Source organism: Callorhinus ursinus, unplaced genomic scaffold (assembly GCF_003265705.2).
Source record: "Callorhinus ursinus isolate GAN/ISIS: 27379988/994484 unplaced genomic scaffold, GSC_fseal_2.0 scaffold71, whole genome shotgun sequence".
Lineage (NCBI taxonomy): Eukaryota > Metazoa > Chordata > Mammalia > Carnivora > Otariidae > Callorhinus > Callorhinus ursinus.
The window spans coordinates 665,858-683,797 of record NW_027397133.1 but is presented as its reverse complement, the minus strand read 5'-3'; the positions used below and the strand labels follow the sequence as shown (position 1 = coordinate 683,797).

Below are 17,940 nucleotides of genomic sequence, written 5' to 3'. Positions count from 1 at the left end.
GAATTTTGATTTTGCAATTTTCATTTGGTATTTTGGGGCCAATAATTTCCCCCCTCCTCAGGTCCTTCATGGGCACTGTTCCTAAAGTGCTGGATAGAGAAAAAAAAAAAGGCCCTTATTTTTATTGTTATAAGTAACCTTTTCTCCTCCGTTCCTGAGTGACCCCTGAGGGAAAACTCTTGCCCTCTGTGGTCTCTATTCCTACACCTGTGATTGGGGGACTGATGAGCCTCCCTCCTGTGTCAACCAGCACAGGGATATCAAATAGACAGACATAGCTCGTTATATTTATTCCAGGAAGTCACACATTCCTTCCTCCGCCAAACTTGGGACTTAGAAGGGCTGGCTGGAGTTGGAGCTCTGGGAAGAAGATCCCCAGTCCAAGGGGAGCTGGAGCCAGGGGTGATAACGGAGGACGCGTTGGTGCTCCGAGGGCCAGTCAGTGTGGCCCCCAAGCTGAGGGGTGGAGGTGGAGGGAGCAGGTTAGTTGTTCCTCATGACCATCCGGATCCAGTCCACATATTTGCAAATATTGGTGTAGACCCCTGGGATGCCTTCTTGCCCGCAAGGCTCCACGGTCCCCCAGGACACCAGACCCTGAAGGACTCCTCCGCACACCAGGGGGCCCCCAGAGTCGCCCTGGAATGCAGAAGGAGAAGCAGCACCAAATGAATAAGGGAGAAATCCTGTTCCCATTGTCCTTGCCCCGACCCCCAAACCCATTCCCAGGCCCTGAAGACAGAGGATCCAAGCCTGGTTATCAGAGAAGAGCACTGCCACGTCCCCCACGTTCCCTCCACAGCAGTGACGGATCAACAGGGAAGAACATGCTGTTCCTAGGACGCCAATCCCAGGGAAGGCAGGACTCCATAAAAGGTGGGGGAGGGGGTCTCTCAGGGACAACGGCTAGAGCTCTGACCAATGAGTATCTTCAACGACCAATCCCAGCAAAGGAGGCGGGGACCTATAAGAATTCTATAGAGGATGACTGGCTGGTGTGCTAACCAATGAGGGAAAGAGCACCACCATCAGTGACCAATCCCAGCAAAGGAAGGCGGGATCTATAAAGGTTCTCTCAGGCACAAAGGCTGGAGCCTTAGCCAGTGGGGTGGGGCAGCCTCCAACCTGGAGGAGCCGAGGGAGCAAGGGAACCCAATTCGAGGGCAGGAGAGACCACCAGCCTCCTTTCCTGCCTCCAGGCTAGATTCTCTCGCTCTTGCCTGAGCCAGCATCAGTTGGAGGATGGAATGGGGAGAGACAACCGGTTACACACCTCAGTTCCAAATCTCTGCCACCTCTTTGCCCTCCCCCACCTTCTCTTCCTCTTCCTCTCCCTCTCCTGTGCCCCTCCCATCTGTCCTTCTCTGTTCCCTCCCTCCCTCTGTTCTCTCCACCCACCCCTCCTTCTCTTTGTCCTCCATCACCTGGCTCTTCCTGCCTTATCCTGCGCCTCCGGATCCAGAAGGAAGGTCTTTCTGACCACATCTCTCTCCCCCCCCATCCTCCCTGCTCTGTCCCCAGCTTCCTGCCCTGGGTGACCATGCGGTGCCGGCATTCACTCACCTGGCAGGCATCCGCCCCTTCCGTGCCGCTGGCACACACCATGTTGTCCGTGATTCTCCCGGGGAACACAGCCCGGCAGGTGGCACTGGAAACGATGGAGACATTGAGGCATTGCAGCAGGTCCGGGAATGGGTCTGGGGGTGGAAGACAGAAGCCACAGGGTTTCCCAAAGCTTCCCATTTGGAGGCTACCTCCCACGACTCAAGGAAGCCAAATATAAGTCTATACCCTGCCCTTTTCCTATGACCCCCCACTACAATCTGCAAACGTTTAAATTTCAGATTTATTACTTCATTTCATAGTGACCCTTGCCCCAGTTCATTGACCCAGTCCCCCGACCTTTAACCTATGACTGAGTGCCATAACTCAAGACACCCTTTGTCCCTCCAACCTCAGAAGCGATGAATCCAGACCCACTTTTCTCTTTAAATTCCAGATGCTGTGACCTTTGACCTTCAATCTTATTATACTTAGGCCCCAACTTGACCTCCTGTTCCCTCTCTGTCTCCAGACCCTACACTCCTCGTCTTCTCTTAAACTTCTAAACTCAGCGATAAACCATTGGTGCCAACTCCAAAGTGACTTATTTTCCCTGTTTATTTGAGCCGGGACCTCATGACCCCTAACCTCTAGGGCTTCCAATCCCAGACCAGTGATCCCTGATCGAACCCAGTTTCCACCCTCAGATTATGGCCAGCTTGTGCAACATCTGGATCCCATGTCCTCAATTCTACAGTGACCTCTAACACTCGAGTCCATGACCCGTTACCCCAAGATTCTATTTATATATGCCTTTTGCTCCAGTCTGATGACCCCTGCCATAACTCTGGCCTACAACCACATCCTGACCCATGACTTCTGACTCTATACCCAACCCCTTAACCACTTTGACTCCCAAGACCCCTGGCCCACCATGATCTCTGACCCCACACCACAGTCCTCATGTTTGACCCTTGACACAGCCTTCTGTTGAAATGGCATGACTCCTGATCTCTTGCCCTACACCCCAGACTTTGCCCATCCTGAGCCCTGACACTGATGTCCCCTTACTCCATAGTTGATTGGTGATGCCCCAGCCTGAGATCTGGCACTTGGTGCCGGCCGCTGCACAGGTGGTGGGCAGGGCCAGGGGCTGGATGCTGCGAGTCAAAGGGACGGGGGTGCCCAGTCGCAGGAGCCGGAGGTCATTGTCATGGTTATGCAGGGCTCCCTGGTAGCCAGGGTGGGTCATGGAGAAGCCGCTGCGCCGGATCTGCTCCGTCCAGTCCAGCCTGGTGAGGCTGTGCTCCCCCAGACGCACCCAGTACCTGCTGGGGGTCAAGGTGGCTCAGTGAGGGTAGGGTGGGCCCCTGGATCCCCGGCCCTCCAGCCTCTCTGCTGTTCTGCATCTCAGTGTCTGTCCTCACTCCCTCACAGGCTTGCTCTGTCTCTCACCTCTGTCACCATCTTTCCATTTCCTGTGTTTGCCTACTTCTCCCCGAGCCCCTGCATCTCTGTCCCTTCCTGATCCTCTTAGCTGAGGCAGAGACATCCAACTGTCATACTCACTGCTCTGTTCTTACCACCTAGAGGCTGCCTGGGCTGTCAGCACCCTCAGCTGAAGGAACGAGTGAGTAATGAGTGGACTCTCTCTGTTCTGTCCCTGAATCAATCCATCTCTTCGTGTCTGAAACTTCCCTTTTGAAAAAACCTCGAAGTTTCAGACTGGAAAAGTCCAGTCCCTTCATTTTACAGATGGGACCGTTGAGGCCCAGAGAGGTTGCCCAGACTGGGTCAGAGAAAGGCTGGGATGGTGACAGAGGTCATCTGGGAAGGAAGGGGAACACAAGGGAAAGGAGCAGGTAGGTGGGCAGGTTCCAGGACCCTTCCTGCCCTCCCCACCTCACCCCAGCCCACTGTTGAGGAAGTCTTACTCTTTGTCTAGTCTCAGACCTTCTTGTGGCAGGACCATCTCCTTGCTCCATGGCACCCCCCTCTCCTGAGCCCTTACCCTGAGGGCTCCCTTTCCCACCACCTTTCCTTTGCCTACCCCTAGAAGGGACCATCCAGACAGGGGCTTACCTGCCACTGCAGTGAGCCGCTGTGAGGACCCACCTGCGGTCAATGAGGACGCCCCCACAGCGCAGGCGGGTGCCCTCAAACAGCCCCACCTGCCAAGGCTGCGAGTGACGGGCACACTCCTTGCCTTTGATAATCTTCTCTGTGGCGGGTTGACTGAGCCCTGAGGACGGGGTGTGGGCCAGAGAGATGGGGTCAGAGATCTAGAGACTGGGAGTCAGAGATAGGGAGAGAGATGCAGAGACGAAGACACAAGAGAAAGAGAGCCCCTGAGAGAGAGTGAGGGTCGGGGAGACATGGACACAGTGACAAATACGAAAAGACCCAGCAATGCCCAGAGACACAGAGAGGAAGAGAAAGAGAAAAAGGCAGAGGGATACTTAAAGATAAGAGGGAGACAGAGACAGAGATCCACAGAGAGAGAGAAAGGACAGAGGCATGGTGACAGGAAGACACAGAGGAGAGATAGTGCAAAACATACAGGGGGACAGAGGTGGCAGGGCCCCAAGAGGTGGAGGTGATCGGAGGTACAGAGGGAGCCCCTTGCCCTCCTCCGTGCCAGGCTGGGGACAAAACCTGGAAGGGGAGATGGGGCTCCCATCCTCCTGGGGAACTCACCAGTAACAGAGAGGAGCAACAAGATGCTGGAACCCAGGGTGGCCTGCCTCCAGGTCCTGGGAAACGTGGGGGATCTCAGACATGGCCCTTTCCCTGTCAACTCACCCCTTGCTTTGCCCACCCCTCCCACCAGCAACTCCCAAGAGGACGGGATGCCTGCCCATCCCCCTCTCTGTCTGCCTTGGGTGTCACCCTATTGGTGACCACCTGCCCCCTCCTCACCTTGTCCATCTGCCTGCTGGGACCTCCATGTGGCTGTCACAGTTTCAGCCTGTCTGTCTCTGTTATCTGTCTGTCCACTACCTGCCTGTTCTGTCATCCACCTGCCACCCTGCCAGTCAACTCTCCCACTGTCCACCTGGCTTCTCAGCCACCTGTCATGCTGCCCCACCTGTCCCCCTCCTTCCGTCTGTCTGCCCCAGACCGGCAGGTGACACAGCTTTTAACTCTCTTTGTCCCAGCCCATGCAATTTCCTGGTTGAGGGAAGGGGAGCAGGAAGACATGGGGTGGGGCACCCTCTAATCCTGTAGAAACTCTAGTGGCACCTAATTGAGCTTTACAACTAAATGGGGGGGTGGTGGAGGGGGCCAGGACGGTTGTGGGGTGAAGACCCGACCCCACTCCTTCTCCCCTCCTCTCCAAGCCAGTGCCAGAGACCCATGACTCAAGGTGATCTGGGAGCTGGGTTCTAATCCCGATTCCCGACGAGGTGAGGAAAGCTGAGGGAGGGTGGGGGCGCCCACACTCGGGCCCCTCCCCACCCTGTGCAGGAAATAGGCAGGAGGGTAGGTGGCTAAGAGCTCAGACAGTGGAAGGGAGAAGCAGGGAAAGCAAGAGCAGAGAGAGCCCAGAAAGAGAAGGAAGAGATTTCGAAATAGGTGATCAGGAAGAGACTGAAGAGGTTTCTAAACTGGGTTCCCCAGAGTTTATTCTAATTGAATTTTCTCAATGCACGGTTCACCCCGTTTCCTGCAAAGAAGCCCACTCTTCCTATCAGCATGTAGTCCATTTATCTAGTTCCTTGAAAGTCTGTGGGTTATTTTCTGCATGAGGGCTTCCACCGAGAAAGAAAGGGACAGGGGATGGAGAGAGAACCAGGGACAAGACAATCTGTGCTGTCTTTAGCTTTTGATTTGTTTTGAAACACCACCTAACTCAAGCCCTCTCTATTTCTGGATTTCTGGGGGCTCTGCTTTTATGGAGATGCAATTTACATGCAATAAAATTCACTCTCAGCTCCAGTCGGGAGCTGCCCTCTGGAACACACACCAGCACTGTCAGTTCCCATGGCTTTTCAAAAGAAGCTGGAAATTCAAATTTATGGTAGGACATTTCCTGATTTTAAAATACTGGCCGGGGCACCTGACTGGCTCAGTCAGTAGAGCATGCCAACTCTTGATCTTGCGGTTGCACGTTCAAACCTCACGTTGGGTGTAGAGATTACTTACCGTAAGAAGTCTTTAAAATAAAATAAAATATCAGCAAAAACCCCCAAACACCTATGGTTCCCCCACAGATTTCTTTCTCTCTCGCACTCTCTCTTGTCTTCTCTTTCTGCCTCTACTTTTTTTAAAGATTTATTTATTCATTTATTTGACAGAGAGAGAGAGAGAGCACAAGTTGGGGTGGGGGAGGATGGCAGAGGGAGAAGGAGAAGCAGGCTTCCCGTGGAGCAGGGAGCCCCGACATGGGGCTCGATCCCAGGACCCTGGGATCATGACCTGAGCTGAAGGCAGATGCTTAACGACTGAGCCACCCAGGTGCCTTGCCTCTACTTTTTTAAAGTAAAATTCACATAACATAAAACTTAGCACTTGAACAATTTTCAAGTCCACAATTCAGTGAATTCCACCACACTCAACCCACTGTGCAACCATCACCACAACCTAATTCCAGGACATTTTCTTCAGCCCCAAAAGAGACTCTGTACCCATGAAGCTGATGTCCATCCCATGATGAATGGTAAATAAAATACGGTCTATCCATACCATGGAGTATTATGCAGCCAGAAAAAGGAGTGCGGCACTGACACCTGCCACAATGTGGATGAACTTTGAAAACAGTATGCTAGGATGAAAGAAGTCAGTCGCAAAGGCCACATCTTGTATGATCCCATGTATGTGAAATGTCCAGAACAGGCGCATGCACAGGGACAAAAAGCAGATTGGTGGTGCCGGGGCTATAGGGAGTGGGGAGTGGCTACCTGGTGGTTCTCTTTTGACATACAGTCTTGCAGTTTGTGGCTTCTGGAAAAAGCCAATCCCTTCTTTTGTAGCTGGAAGCTTCAAGAGGGCACGGACTGGCTCACAACCTCATGCTCACACCTCCCGCACTCAGGGAAAGCTCTGAGCACCTTTGCCACCTCCCCTGGGGAGGACCCCAGAGCTCTCAAGTCCCGAGCTCCACGCTTTACTGTTGGGCATCATTGTAAGCTCAACATGCAGCCTGTTTCCTAGAGAGAACTCAGCTATGCCAACACCTGGGCTGAGGGCCCACAGCATGGAGACCATCACAGATGTGGAAACTGAGGCAGGACTGGATAAAGTCACTCACCCATAGTCATGCAGCTGGCAAGTACCAGAGCCAGAGTTTGAACCCAAGCAGGCTGTCTCCAGAGCCTGTATCATTAATCATTGTCCAAAGACATGGATGAACAAATGAATGGCTAACTGAATGAGTACAGGGGTGAACAGAAGAACGTAGGAATGTTCTTACAGGTTTCAAAGTAGGATAGCTTTTGGAATCCTACAGACTGGGCTGAAACCTCAGCTCACACCATGACTCACTGGGGGCTATCAGGCTTTGGCTTGACCTCCGTTTGTTCATCTGAAAGATAGGGCTGGGAGGCAGCTCCCTGTCCACACACTACTTCCTCTTGGGATCATCAAACAAGGCAACAAAATATGGGTGAGAAGATCAGGTACATTAAGTGAAGACACTCTCAAAATTGCCCTTCCCAGTTTCTTTCTGAAGAAAGAATTTTCAAAGCTGACTTAGATGACAGAATCTTTTTCTCAGCCGTGAAGAACTATCAGTTACAGCTTGCTGCTATTCTTTGTCTTCTGTCTCTATCTCTATCTCTCTCTCTTCTATTTCTCTGTCCAATTCATTCACTCATGCATTCACTCAACAAACATTTCAAAATGCCCTGTGTGCCTGACCCTCTGCTGGGTGACAGTGGGACCACAGAGTTGCATCAGAACCAGTGGCCCCCCACCACTCTCAGAGCCTTGCCCTGTTTCTCTTCCATCCTTCCCAGTCAAACCTATCCACAGAGATCTCCTCACCGCTTGCCCCCCACAGCCTCTGTCTTTTTGGGTCTCCAGAGACTTCCCTATTGAGCAATCCCGTGGTCTCCTGGTCCTCACTTTACTCAGCCTTCAGGCAGCATTCCACCTGGCCTGCCCCTTCCTCCTTCATGCATTTCTGGTTTCCCTCCCACTTTCTGCCTCTCAGTAATGAATAGGCCTTTTTTCCTCTCCTGGTGCCTTGACAAACAAAGGTGTTCCCAGGGCCTGTTCTAAGCCTTGTTCTCCACACTGACTGCATACACGGGGCAGTTTCACCTGTCACTTGCGATAGCATGGCTCTTAGTCTCTCCCTGGCTTCAGGTCTGTGCATCCAACAGCCTCCTGGGTGACCCAAACCCAGCTCCCCAAATGCCCCACCAACCTGTTCTCAGACCCTGCTCGCTCCATCTTGTGGCCCTAGCTCCCAGCCGGTCCTCTGGTCTGGACCCTTGGGACACTGATTCTCCCTAGCACCCAGTGATCTCTTCCTTCTGAGACATCCCATCCCAAGACTGCAGCCACCACTCACTGCTCCCTGGCTCCTGGCCCGGAAATCTGCCTCCAGAGGTCTGGCCCTCTGCAGCCATTAGTGTCTTGCTCGGCTAGGGCAGGGAGAGAGACAAGCCAACTCTGCGCTGAGCCCAGAGCCTGCCCCGGGTCCATCTCAAGACCCTGATATCATGACCTGAGCCAAAATCTGCTTTCAACCCTACCAGAATTTATGCTGCTGAGGTGAGGAAAAGGCAATCTGCTTGCCAGGAGAACCAACAGCATGATTAGAGCGTTGGAACTTTCAGCCCACCCCCTCCAACTCCGCCCCTGCCCAGAACTCTTGAGCTGGGAAGAGGCACACAGAGAGGTCTGCACGCAGACATGCTACCCAGAGCCACTTGATGGAAGCCCCCAGCCCCACACCTCTGTTCCTGAAGGCCAACTATGGAAGCTTCTGACTTGGGTTGGTTAAGTCTGCAACAGCAGATGCAGTGCCAAGCAGCACAGTCTCAAATGCATGTTCACCAGCAGCCAGCAGGGCCAGTGAGCAGGACAGCATGATGAGAAAGACCCCGTGGTCATCTACACTCCTGTTCACAGTGCCAAATGTGGCCACCCCCAGAGGCAGGAGGGACCCTGTAGTGCATGTGTGGCACGTCAGGCCAGACATGTGCGCCAACTTTCAGATGGAGGAGTCCATCGGTTTCTGTGGGGTGGCTACAACATTATCCTCCATCATCTCTCCTCCAAAAGTCCTCCCTTGGGCCTCCGCCCCCTCTACCCTCCCACACAGCCTGTCTGCTTCTTTTGTCTTGTCATTGAACTCGTTAGAATGGAAACTTGGGCTTATATGCCCATTGCCCCTGTGATATTGTGATTTAGGATAAGAAGTATGTTTTTGGTCTTAGTCCCCATTCCTGGCACAGAGCTCCTAAAACTCTAGGAATTTCCTAAGAAAGCAAAAGACATAAAAAAAAAAAAAAAAAAGTGTCTTTTGTCCTGTGAATGACTTTCGGGGAAAGCACCTAAGAATGGGAGAGGACTGGGACTGCAGATGGAATCAATCACCAATGGACAATGAGTCAATCAATTGTGCCTATGCCCTGAAGCCTCCACAAATACCCAAAAGGACGGGGCTCAGAGAGTTTCCAGGTTGGTGAACACATGCAGAGAGAATGGTGCACCCAGACAGGGTAAGGAAGTTCCGTACCCCTTCCCACAAATCTTGCCCTATCCATCTCTTCTACCTGGCTGTTCTGAGTTTTATCCTTTTACAGTAAACTGGTGATCAAGTAAGTAAAATGTTTCTCTGAGTTCTGTGAGCCGCTCTGGCAAAGTTTTCCAACCCAAGGGGGATGTCGTGGAACCCTCCGATCTATATAGCACTTGTCCAGAAGCACAGGTAAAGAACTAGGACATGAGATTGGCATCCGAAGGCAGAGGTAGGGGGCAGTCTTGCAGGACTGAGCCCTTAACCTATGTGATCTGACAGTACCTCCTGGTAGATAGTGTAGTTAACCTAAACTGTGGGACAGTTGCTTGATGGTGTTGGGGAACCCCACCTCCACACATTGGGATTGCGTGCAGAGACCAATACCCCTACTAGGCTGGGAAGTCCAGCCTAGTCCCTCGTAAAAGGCCTCTCAGTAGGGGAAGTGGCTGAGCTTGGCCTGGACCCTTCAGGCTAGAGGGAGAACTCCTTAGCCTGAGTCTAGTCTAGGAGCTGACATCTCCCCATCTGGGGCCTTGGGAGGATAAAAAGCAAGGGCTTGATGTGCCAGGCCAACGCTGGGAAGCGTGGTTACACCTCTGACACACTCCCCTTCCGAAGGCTTTCAGTCTCTTCAGTCTTTTCCAAAAGACTTTTCTAGCCCCTCCCTCACAACCACCAGCTTTCCAAATCCCTCCTGCACAGGATCCCATTGTTATTAAAATTCCCCTGAGCGAAAACAGGAAGAGGAGGGCAAGTGGCTGCAAAATCCCAGGAGAGGGAGGGAGGGCGGGCAGAGGGATGCCTGAGAAGCCTGGCCACCTGGCCAGCCTTTCTGAATTAAGGTGTTGTTGGCCAGGCAGAACCTCCAACTCAGGTATGTCATTATTTTTTGTTCCACAAGAAGGATTTGGGCGGCCGCCTCCCATTCTCCCAAATCCCCAGCTGGCTGCTCCCAAATCGCCCAAGGCTGTCTGCTCTGGCTCTGGGGCCTTGGAGACAAATCATCATAACAATTTTGTCAGTAAGAACAATGATCCGTACTAATGAGAGCACTGCTCAGTAAGCACTCACTCGGGTGGCAGGTGTTCTGAGTGCTTTTCACATATTAATGCAATTAATCCTCCCAAGACCCCTCTCACCACGTAGGTGCTATTTTTTTTTAAATGTATTAATATATTTAGATCTTTTTTTTTTCTTATTATGTTCAGTCAGCCAACATATAGTACATCATTAGTTTGTGATTAGAGTGTTCTAAAGCCTCAGGTGTGCAGAGAGGAATTCACTGGTGGCACATTATTGTGAGTGATATGTACAAGTCCCTCTTTTGTTTTCCTTATTACCTTATTCCTTTTGTCTCCTTCCCTTTCTGCTATTGTCCTCACCATTGCACATCTTTGCTATTATCTTTGTTACTGTGTATCTTTTGCTATTGCTTTTATTACTGTGTATCTTTGCTATTATCTTTGTTACTATGTATTCTTTGTCACCTTTATCAATGAGTACCTTCTGCTATTGTATTTTTTATTGCATAGCCTTTTATTTTTTATTTTATTTTATTTTTTAAATCCTTTTAAAAACTACAAGAGACGGGCGCCTGGGTAGCTCAGTTGGTTAAGCGACTGCCTTCGGCTCAGGTCATGATCCTGGAGTCCCGGGATCGAGTCCCACATCAGGGTCCCTGCTCGGCGGGGAGTCTGCTTCTCCCTCTGATCCTCCCCTCTCTCATGTGTGCTCTCTCTCTCTCTCTCATTCTCTCTCTCAAATAAATAAAATCTTTTAAAAAAATAAAAATAAAAACTAAGAGAGTCACATACATAAAATTTTTACATTTTTAAAAATTAAAAAGGTAAAGTTAAATTCACATAAATGTCACCATTTAAGGTGCGCGGTTTAGTAGCACTTAGTACATTCAGTGTTGTATATTTTTTAAATTAGAATATGTTCTTACAAATTGTATATTGTTTTGTGTGCAAAGCACTGTGTAGAGTTCTGTGTAGTTTGATTTTACGTCAGCAGTATTGTGGTATACAGTTTTTCTTTTTTAAGCTCAGAACAAGCCTTTTTTTTCATTTTTAAAGAAGGTATTATTTACATAAATTAAAATCCATTCATTTTAGGTGTTCGATTTGATGAATTTTGGAAACTGGAGACTATTGGGCAACCTCCACTATAATCAAAACATAGAACAGTACCTCTCACCTTGCTCCCCATCCTTAAGCTGCCCTGCACCCCTTCAGCAAAAGCTCTCCCTCCCTCCTCTGCCCCAGGCTACCACTGATCTACATTCTGCCACTATCATTTTGCCTTTTAGATCATATAAATGTTTGGCTTCTCTCACTAACATAATGCATTTCAGAATCACCCATGTTTTTGCATTTCTCTGTCAATAGTTCATTCCTGTTTATTGCTGTGCAGTATCCCACAGCATGGAATATACAACAGCCTTCATCCATTCACCAGTTGTTGGATATCTGGGTTGCTTCCAGTTTCCGGGTTATTCCAAATAATGTTGCTATAAACATTCATGTACACATCATTGTGTAGGCATATGTTTTCATTTCTCTTAGCCAGGCACCTAGGAGTGGCACTGCGGGATCATATGATGTGTATGTTTAACTCTATAAGAAATTGCCCAATGTTTTCTAAAGTGGTTGTCCCACTTTGCATTGCCACCAGCAGCGTATAAGCATTCCAATGCCCCACATCTTTGCTAACACTTGATACTGTCAATCTTCTTAACTTTCACCATTGAAGTTGGTAGCACTATACCTTTAAGATTCCGATCACGTGCGCATCTAGCCTGTTGCTTGTAAATGCTGTGTGGTCCTCCTTGGCGCTCTCCACCATGTCCTAACATCCACCCCCACCCTCATTGGTGGGTGCTCAGTTTTCCTCTAATTCCCAGCACAACAAAGAAATGAGTGACAGACACTTCATACTTGCCTCTTTGTGATCTGCATGATCACTGCCCTAGGATAGACCTCATGAGTGGAACTACTGGGTCCTAGGGTGTGCATATACTTAATTCAGCCAAGGAGTGCCAAATTACTTTCCCAAAATAACTGGACAGCGTCCATTCATACCAGCTGTGCACTAGAGTATTGTCTCTGCATCCCTGCCAATACATGGGTTATTTCACTTTAAAGATTTCTAATCTATCTAATAAACATAAAGAGATTGTTATTTGTATTTGTGTTTCTTAGATGACTAATGAGTCTGTACATCTTTCATCTTACCTTCCTGTTTGTTTCCTCCTCTGCAAATCCATTCATAGCCCTGAGTATTCTTCTTGTTTATGTGCAGGATTTCCTTGCACATTTTAGATACCAATGCCAGGTCAATATTACACTTTGCAAGTATCTTCCCCCATTGATTTACTTTGTTCTTGTTGTCTTTTGTTGAACTGAAAATCCTTAGTCAGATTAAACAGTTTTTGCTTATGATTAGTCCATCTGAAGTTTTAAAGTCTTTCCTCACCCCTAAGTCACAAAAATGTTCTCTGTCATTATCTTCCATTAACTTTATGGTTTGACCCTTAGCTTTTAGGTCTTTATGCAATTTGGTGTTAAGTACCAGTGTTATACCCATTGGAGTGGTAGGAAAACTGAGGCATGAAGGTAAGTCATGGGGTTAAATAAGTGGCAGAGCTGGAATTCACACCCAGGCAGCCTGGCCTCAGAAACTCTGTTCTTAGCTACTACATCATGCTGCTCTGATTGAGAAGTTGCTGAGTGCAGTCTTTAAATGTCAATCTTTCAACAACCTTGAGCAGTAGGTCCTGTTAGTGCCAGAGGAGGAAACAGACACTCCCAAAAGATTCTTCCACCCACAACCAGATCTTTCAGACTCCATCCTCTGTGCTTTTATTCATTCATTTTTATTTATTTTTAAGTAATCTGTACATCCAACGTGGAGCTTGAACTCACAACCTCAAGACCAAGAGTCTCAGGCTCTGCCGAATGAGCCAGCCAGGAGCCCCCACCCCGTGTGCTTTTAAATGCTAAACTACAGTCTCCCCTATAGGAACCAGGGATGGTGGACCCTGAAAGATAATGGCTCCCTCCTTCTGTTCTTTGCACAGTATGGGTCCCTCTCACTTTTTAGGTCTTCAGCCAAATGCCACCTCCTCCAAGAAGCCCTTGCTGACTACCTGTGGAAAACAGCCTCCCCTCTAATTTTCTAACACAGAACCCTGTTTAGATCCTTCATGGATTACATTTATTATCACATAGAAATCATCACAATTTGCAGTTATTTAGTTGTTAATTTTCTGTAAATCCCCTGAGAGCAGAGTTTATTGCCACTTGACTGTCTAATAAACAGTTCAAAACAAAAACTCCCAGCATTTCTCTGCAAATCTCTTCCTTCCAAAATTTTAGTAAATGGCAGCTCCATTTAGTATACGGTTGCTCAGGCCAAAGCATTGAGGTCTCCTTGGCTGTCTTTTCTCTCACATTCTTCATCTGATGTCAGCAGATACTGTCCAACAATCTCTTCAAGCAGATCCAGAATCTGCCTCCTTAACTCCCCTGAGAACATCACCTGGTCCAAGAACCTTCACCTCTTGAGCTCTTGAAGTGCAGTCACTTCCACACCAACCTCTTCACCATCTTCCCAATCTTCAGGTGCACCAGTCTGGCTCCTGCCTCAGAGCCTTTGCATTTGTATTTTCTACATGGGGTGCTGCTCCCCAGATGGGCACTTGGCTCTCTCCCTCCATCCTTTCATTGTTTTGTTTTGTTTTGTTTTTTAATGTCACCATCTCAGGGCTCTTCCCCAGACCATCCTATTTAAAATAGCAACCCTGGGGTCATGATCCCGGGGTCCTGGGATCGAGCCCCGCATCGGGCTCCCTGCTCCGCGGGAAGCCTGCTTCTCCCTCTCCCACTCCCCCTGCTTGTGTTCCCTCTCTCGCTGTGTCTGTTAAATAAATAAATAAAATTTTTATTTTATTTTTTATTTTTATTTATTTATTTATTTTAATAAATAAAATTTTTAAAAAGAAATAAAAAATAGCAACTCCGGGGCACCTGGGTGGCTCAGGCAGTAGAACATGTGACTCGATCTCAGGGTCATGAGTACAAGCATCACGTTGGGCATAGAACTTACATAAAATAATAAAATAGCAACTCCACTCACTCCCCCAACCCAACATTCCTTATCCTTTGTCTCTGCTTTTTTTGCCATGGTTCACATTGCCACTTCAGTCTATCTCCTTATTCTTTTTTTTTTTTTGTAATTGTGTCTCCTTGCAAAGAACGCAAGCTTTACAAGGGCAGAAGTTTTATCTAATTCACTGTTTATCATCTGTGCCTGCAACAGTGCCTGGCTTGTGGTAAGTGCCAATATTTGCTAAATAAATAAAGTTGTATTTACCAACACCCAGAAGGGTGCCTGCAGATGGTCAGCATTGAACAAAGGCTGAAAAAAGTAACTTCTTTTTTTGTTGTTTTGTTTTAAGTAAGCTCTATGCCCAGCCTGGGGTTTGAACTCAGGACCCTGAGATCAAGAGTTGCATGCTCTACCAACTGAGCCAGCCAGGAAGCCCAAATGGAACACTTTTTGGACACTGCAAATTTGAGGGGTTGTTGTTTACACCCTAAGATGATGTTCTACAGAGAACCATGCAAATAATATTAATGGAAGTGCTTAACATTAATCATAAGGGAAAAATGAAGAGGGGAAATCAGAGAGAGAGATGAACCATGAGAGACTATGGACTCTGAGAAACAAACTGAGGGTTTTAGGGGGGGGGCAGGGGGATGGGTTAGCCCGGTGATGGGTATTAAGGAGGGCACGTACTGCACGGAGCACTGGGTGTTAATATGAAAACAATGAATTGTGGATCACTACATCAAAAACTAATGATGTATCGTATGGTGACTAACATAATAAAATTAAAAAATAATAAAAAGTAAAAAAATAAGTAAAAAATCATAACAGTGCTGAGGAGCAATGATGATCCCCACTTGCAGATGAAAAAATAGAGGGGCAGTTCTATGTTTTGCTCAAAGCAGGGACTCGGTGGCTTGAGCATTTAACCACTGCATTTGGGATCACTGAACAAAGATGCTGTGGGGGAGATAAAAAGACAATATTTGGCAGATAATAGGGTCTAGGCACGGAGGCCCCTCTGGGTACTGAACCCCAGAATGCTAATCTAGTGTGATATTGATCGTTAGTGGGCATGGGGATTCAGAGACAGGGAACACTGGCAAAATGTGGGATGTAGGTAGAGAAGGGACACTTGGGAGACCCCAAACTATGTGAGAATGAACCTTTATGAGGATTCAATACTAGCTGTGATGTGATTAATCATTCAGATGTGCCTAGAATATTGTTGGGGCAGATTCTGGGCACAAGATAATATTTTCAAGATGAAATATCACAGGAGTCTAGATCTTTCTTGAGCACCAAACACAGAAGTGCCTGGAATCAATAAATAAATATTTGAAGGGGTATAGGATGTTGTCAAGGAAGTTCCATTCATGGGACATAGAATATTGTTGAGATGCGCCAATGGATGTATTCAGTGTGTTCCACAGACAGAACATCTAGATGGCTATTGGGGATTATGTTGAAACAGTGGGAGTCCTGGAACATTGTCCGGGTTGGAACGTTCAGGGTACCGAGGTGTTTCAGGATGCAGTATCTGGGAGACCATAATATTGGAAGTGACTGAATGCTTTTGAAACACGAAACGTCAGCTAGGATCAGACACACTGAGAACATGGATCACTGGTTCAAGTGGAACTTTGGGAGGGACCAAGATGGGCTGGGCTAATCAGGCAAATGGAGTGAGGAGGGCACAGAGGGAGGAAGGAGGCAGGTGAGCCAACCCGGCTTTTATTGTGGGCCCTTCGTCCATTTCTGCTCCTGGGTTTTATGTTTTCGAATTGTGTCTCGGATCCACAGAACATACTGAGAGACTCGAGTGTAGACACCAGGCCGGTTGGGCTGCCCGCATGGGAAGTCTCCCCAGGAGATGATGCCATGGAGTGTTCCATTACAGATCAGGGGGCCCCCGGAGTCGCCCTGAGTGGGGGAAGAGAGAGAGGTGGGGTCCTTGGTGGAGCCAAAGGCACAGGCTGGGACATGTGGGAAAGAGTGAAAAATGGAGAGAGACACACTCAGAGGCAGAGACAAAGAGAGACAGGCACACAGAGAGAATAAGAAACAGGAACACAAGAAGACAAACAAAAGAGACACAAAGGGAAAGATGGAGCTGGATGCACATGGAGACCAAGAGTAAGACTTCTCTCTCCACGTTTTTCTCTGCTCCTCAGTCTCATTAGAGTGGTGACACTTTAGCTCAATGCCCACTCCCAGTTCTCTGGTGCTGCCTTTCCCCCCACCCCCAACTCTGCTGGGGTTTTATGGTTCCCTGGAGCCAGCTCACTACTGAGTGAACTCATCCACATCTGGTTAGGGTCTGCCACATGTGTATTTCCGCTTCTCCCGCCCTGGACCCAAGACAGACGTCACTGATTAATCGAGGCACACATCATTAAATCATTCATTGCTCTTTCCCACTGAACCAAAACTCAATCTCAGAAGCCTCCTCTATTGAACATAGGTTTTGTTTCTTGTGTTTGTGGAGGTTTTTGCCCGTGTAGTATTATTTCCCCTTATTTTGATAACTGCCTCCTGATTTTCTTTTTTTGGGGAAAGTCCCCTCCTTTCCCTCAATCCTTGCTTGTCCCTGCCCCTTCCTGTCCCACAGTCAGTCCCATGACAGACTTGGTCCACCAGAGAATCCCACAGCTCTGGCCAGAATGTTGGTCCAGGACACATGACCTAAGTCAGACTAGTGAGACTCACACTCAAGATGTTTATGTAAACAACTGGAAAACTTTTTAGTCGAGTTGCTTAGGAGGGTGGGATGTAAGCCCAAAGCTGCTGGGGCCATCTTGCTATTGCATGGGAAAAGCTTAATTGAGAATGAAGACAAAAACAGAAGAGAGAAGAGCAGAGTTGAAAGGAGACAGAGTCCTAAACACATTATCTGTGCACCTGGATCCATCTGTGCCTGAAGCAAGACACTCCTGGATTTTTCAGTTACAAAAGCCAGTGTGTCTTGCTTAAGCTGGTTGGAGTTGGGTTTCTGTCACTTGCATCCGAAAGAATGCTAACTTTTATGAATCTCAACACAGGGATCTGGGCCGCCACTGTCAGTTAAAGCTGAGGCTTATGATGAATTATATTCTCCAGCCATGGGTACGCTCTTTTTATCTTGACCCTCTATGCTAGGGGACATGTCATTTTAGAAGGCTGCTTCCTTCAAGGCTAGAAGCAAGTCCTTTCCCCCCAGCATCTGACCCCACCTCCATCCTTGCTTCCCAACCTGGCCCATGGCATCCCACCACCCCCTTGTTCTCACCTCGCAGGAGTCCTTGCCACCCTCCTCTGTGCCGGCACAAAGCATGTTGGGTGTGATCTTCCCCGGGTAGACTTGACGACACTCCTCATCTGAGCGTAGCTGGATGTTGGCACATTGTAAGGTTTGGGGGTAACTCACTGGGGAGGAGAGAGAAGAGAGTCTAAGGATGTCTGTCTAGGACAGGCTAAGGGGTGAAGTTAAACAGGACAGTTGGTAGAAAACGGATGGAAGGGGGAAGATGGGGAAGAAATGGGACATGTATCTGGGGAAAGTGATGGAGGAGGCAGGTGTGGAGAGAAACAGGAGGGAAGTGGAGGGGAAGATG

The 17,940-nt window shown here is 48.6% G+C and overlaps 1 protein-coding gene across 1 annotated transcript in view; it reads right to left on the bottom strand.

The window, feature by feature from the left end:
* The window catches only part of KLK9 (kallikrein related peptidase 9), a 43,627-nt gene that overhangs the window by 20,519 nt on the left and 5,168 nt on the right, over window positions 1–17,940 (bottom strand). Inside the window, exons 2-7 of the mRNA XM_073886552.1 lie at window positions 17,616–17,752; window positions 4,240–4,295; window positions 3,625–3,784; window positions 2,614–2,873; window positions 1,564–1,697; window positions 487–639 (exon numbers count right to left, since the gene is read on the bottom strand). Of these exons, the coding sequence (XP_073742653.1) occupies window positions 487–639; window positions 1,564–1,697; window positions 2,614–2,873; window positions 3,625–3,784; window positions 4,240–4,295; window positions 17,616–17,704 (852 nt within the window). The 5' untranslated portion in view covers window positions 17,705–17,752. The remainder of the gene's footprint in view (window positions 1–486; window positions 640–1,563; window positions 1,698–2,613; window positions 2,874–3,624; window positions 3,785–4,239; window positions 4,296–17,615; window positions 17,753–17,940) is intronic.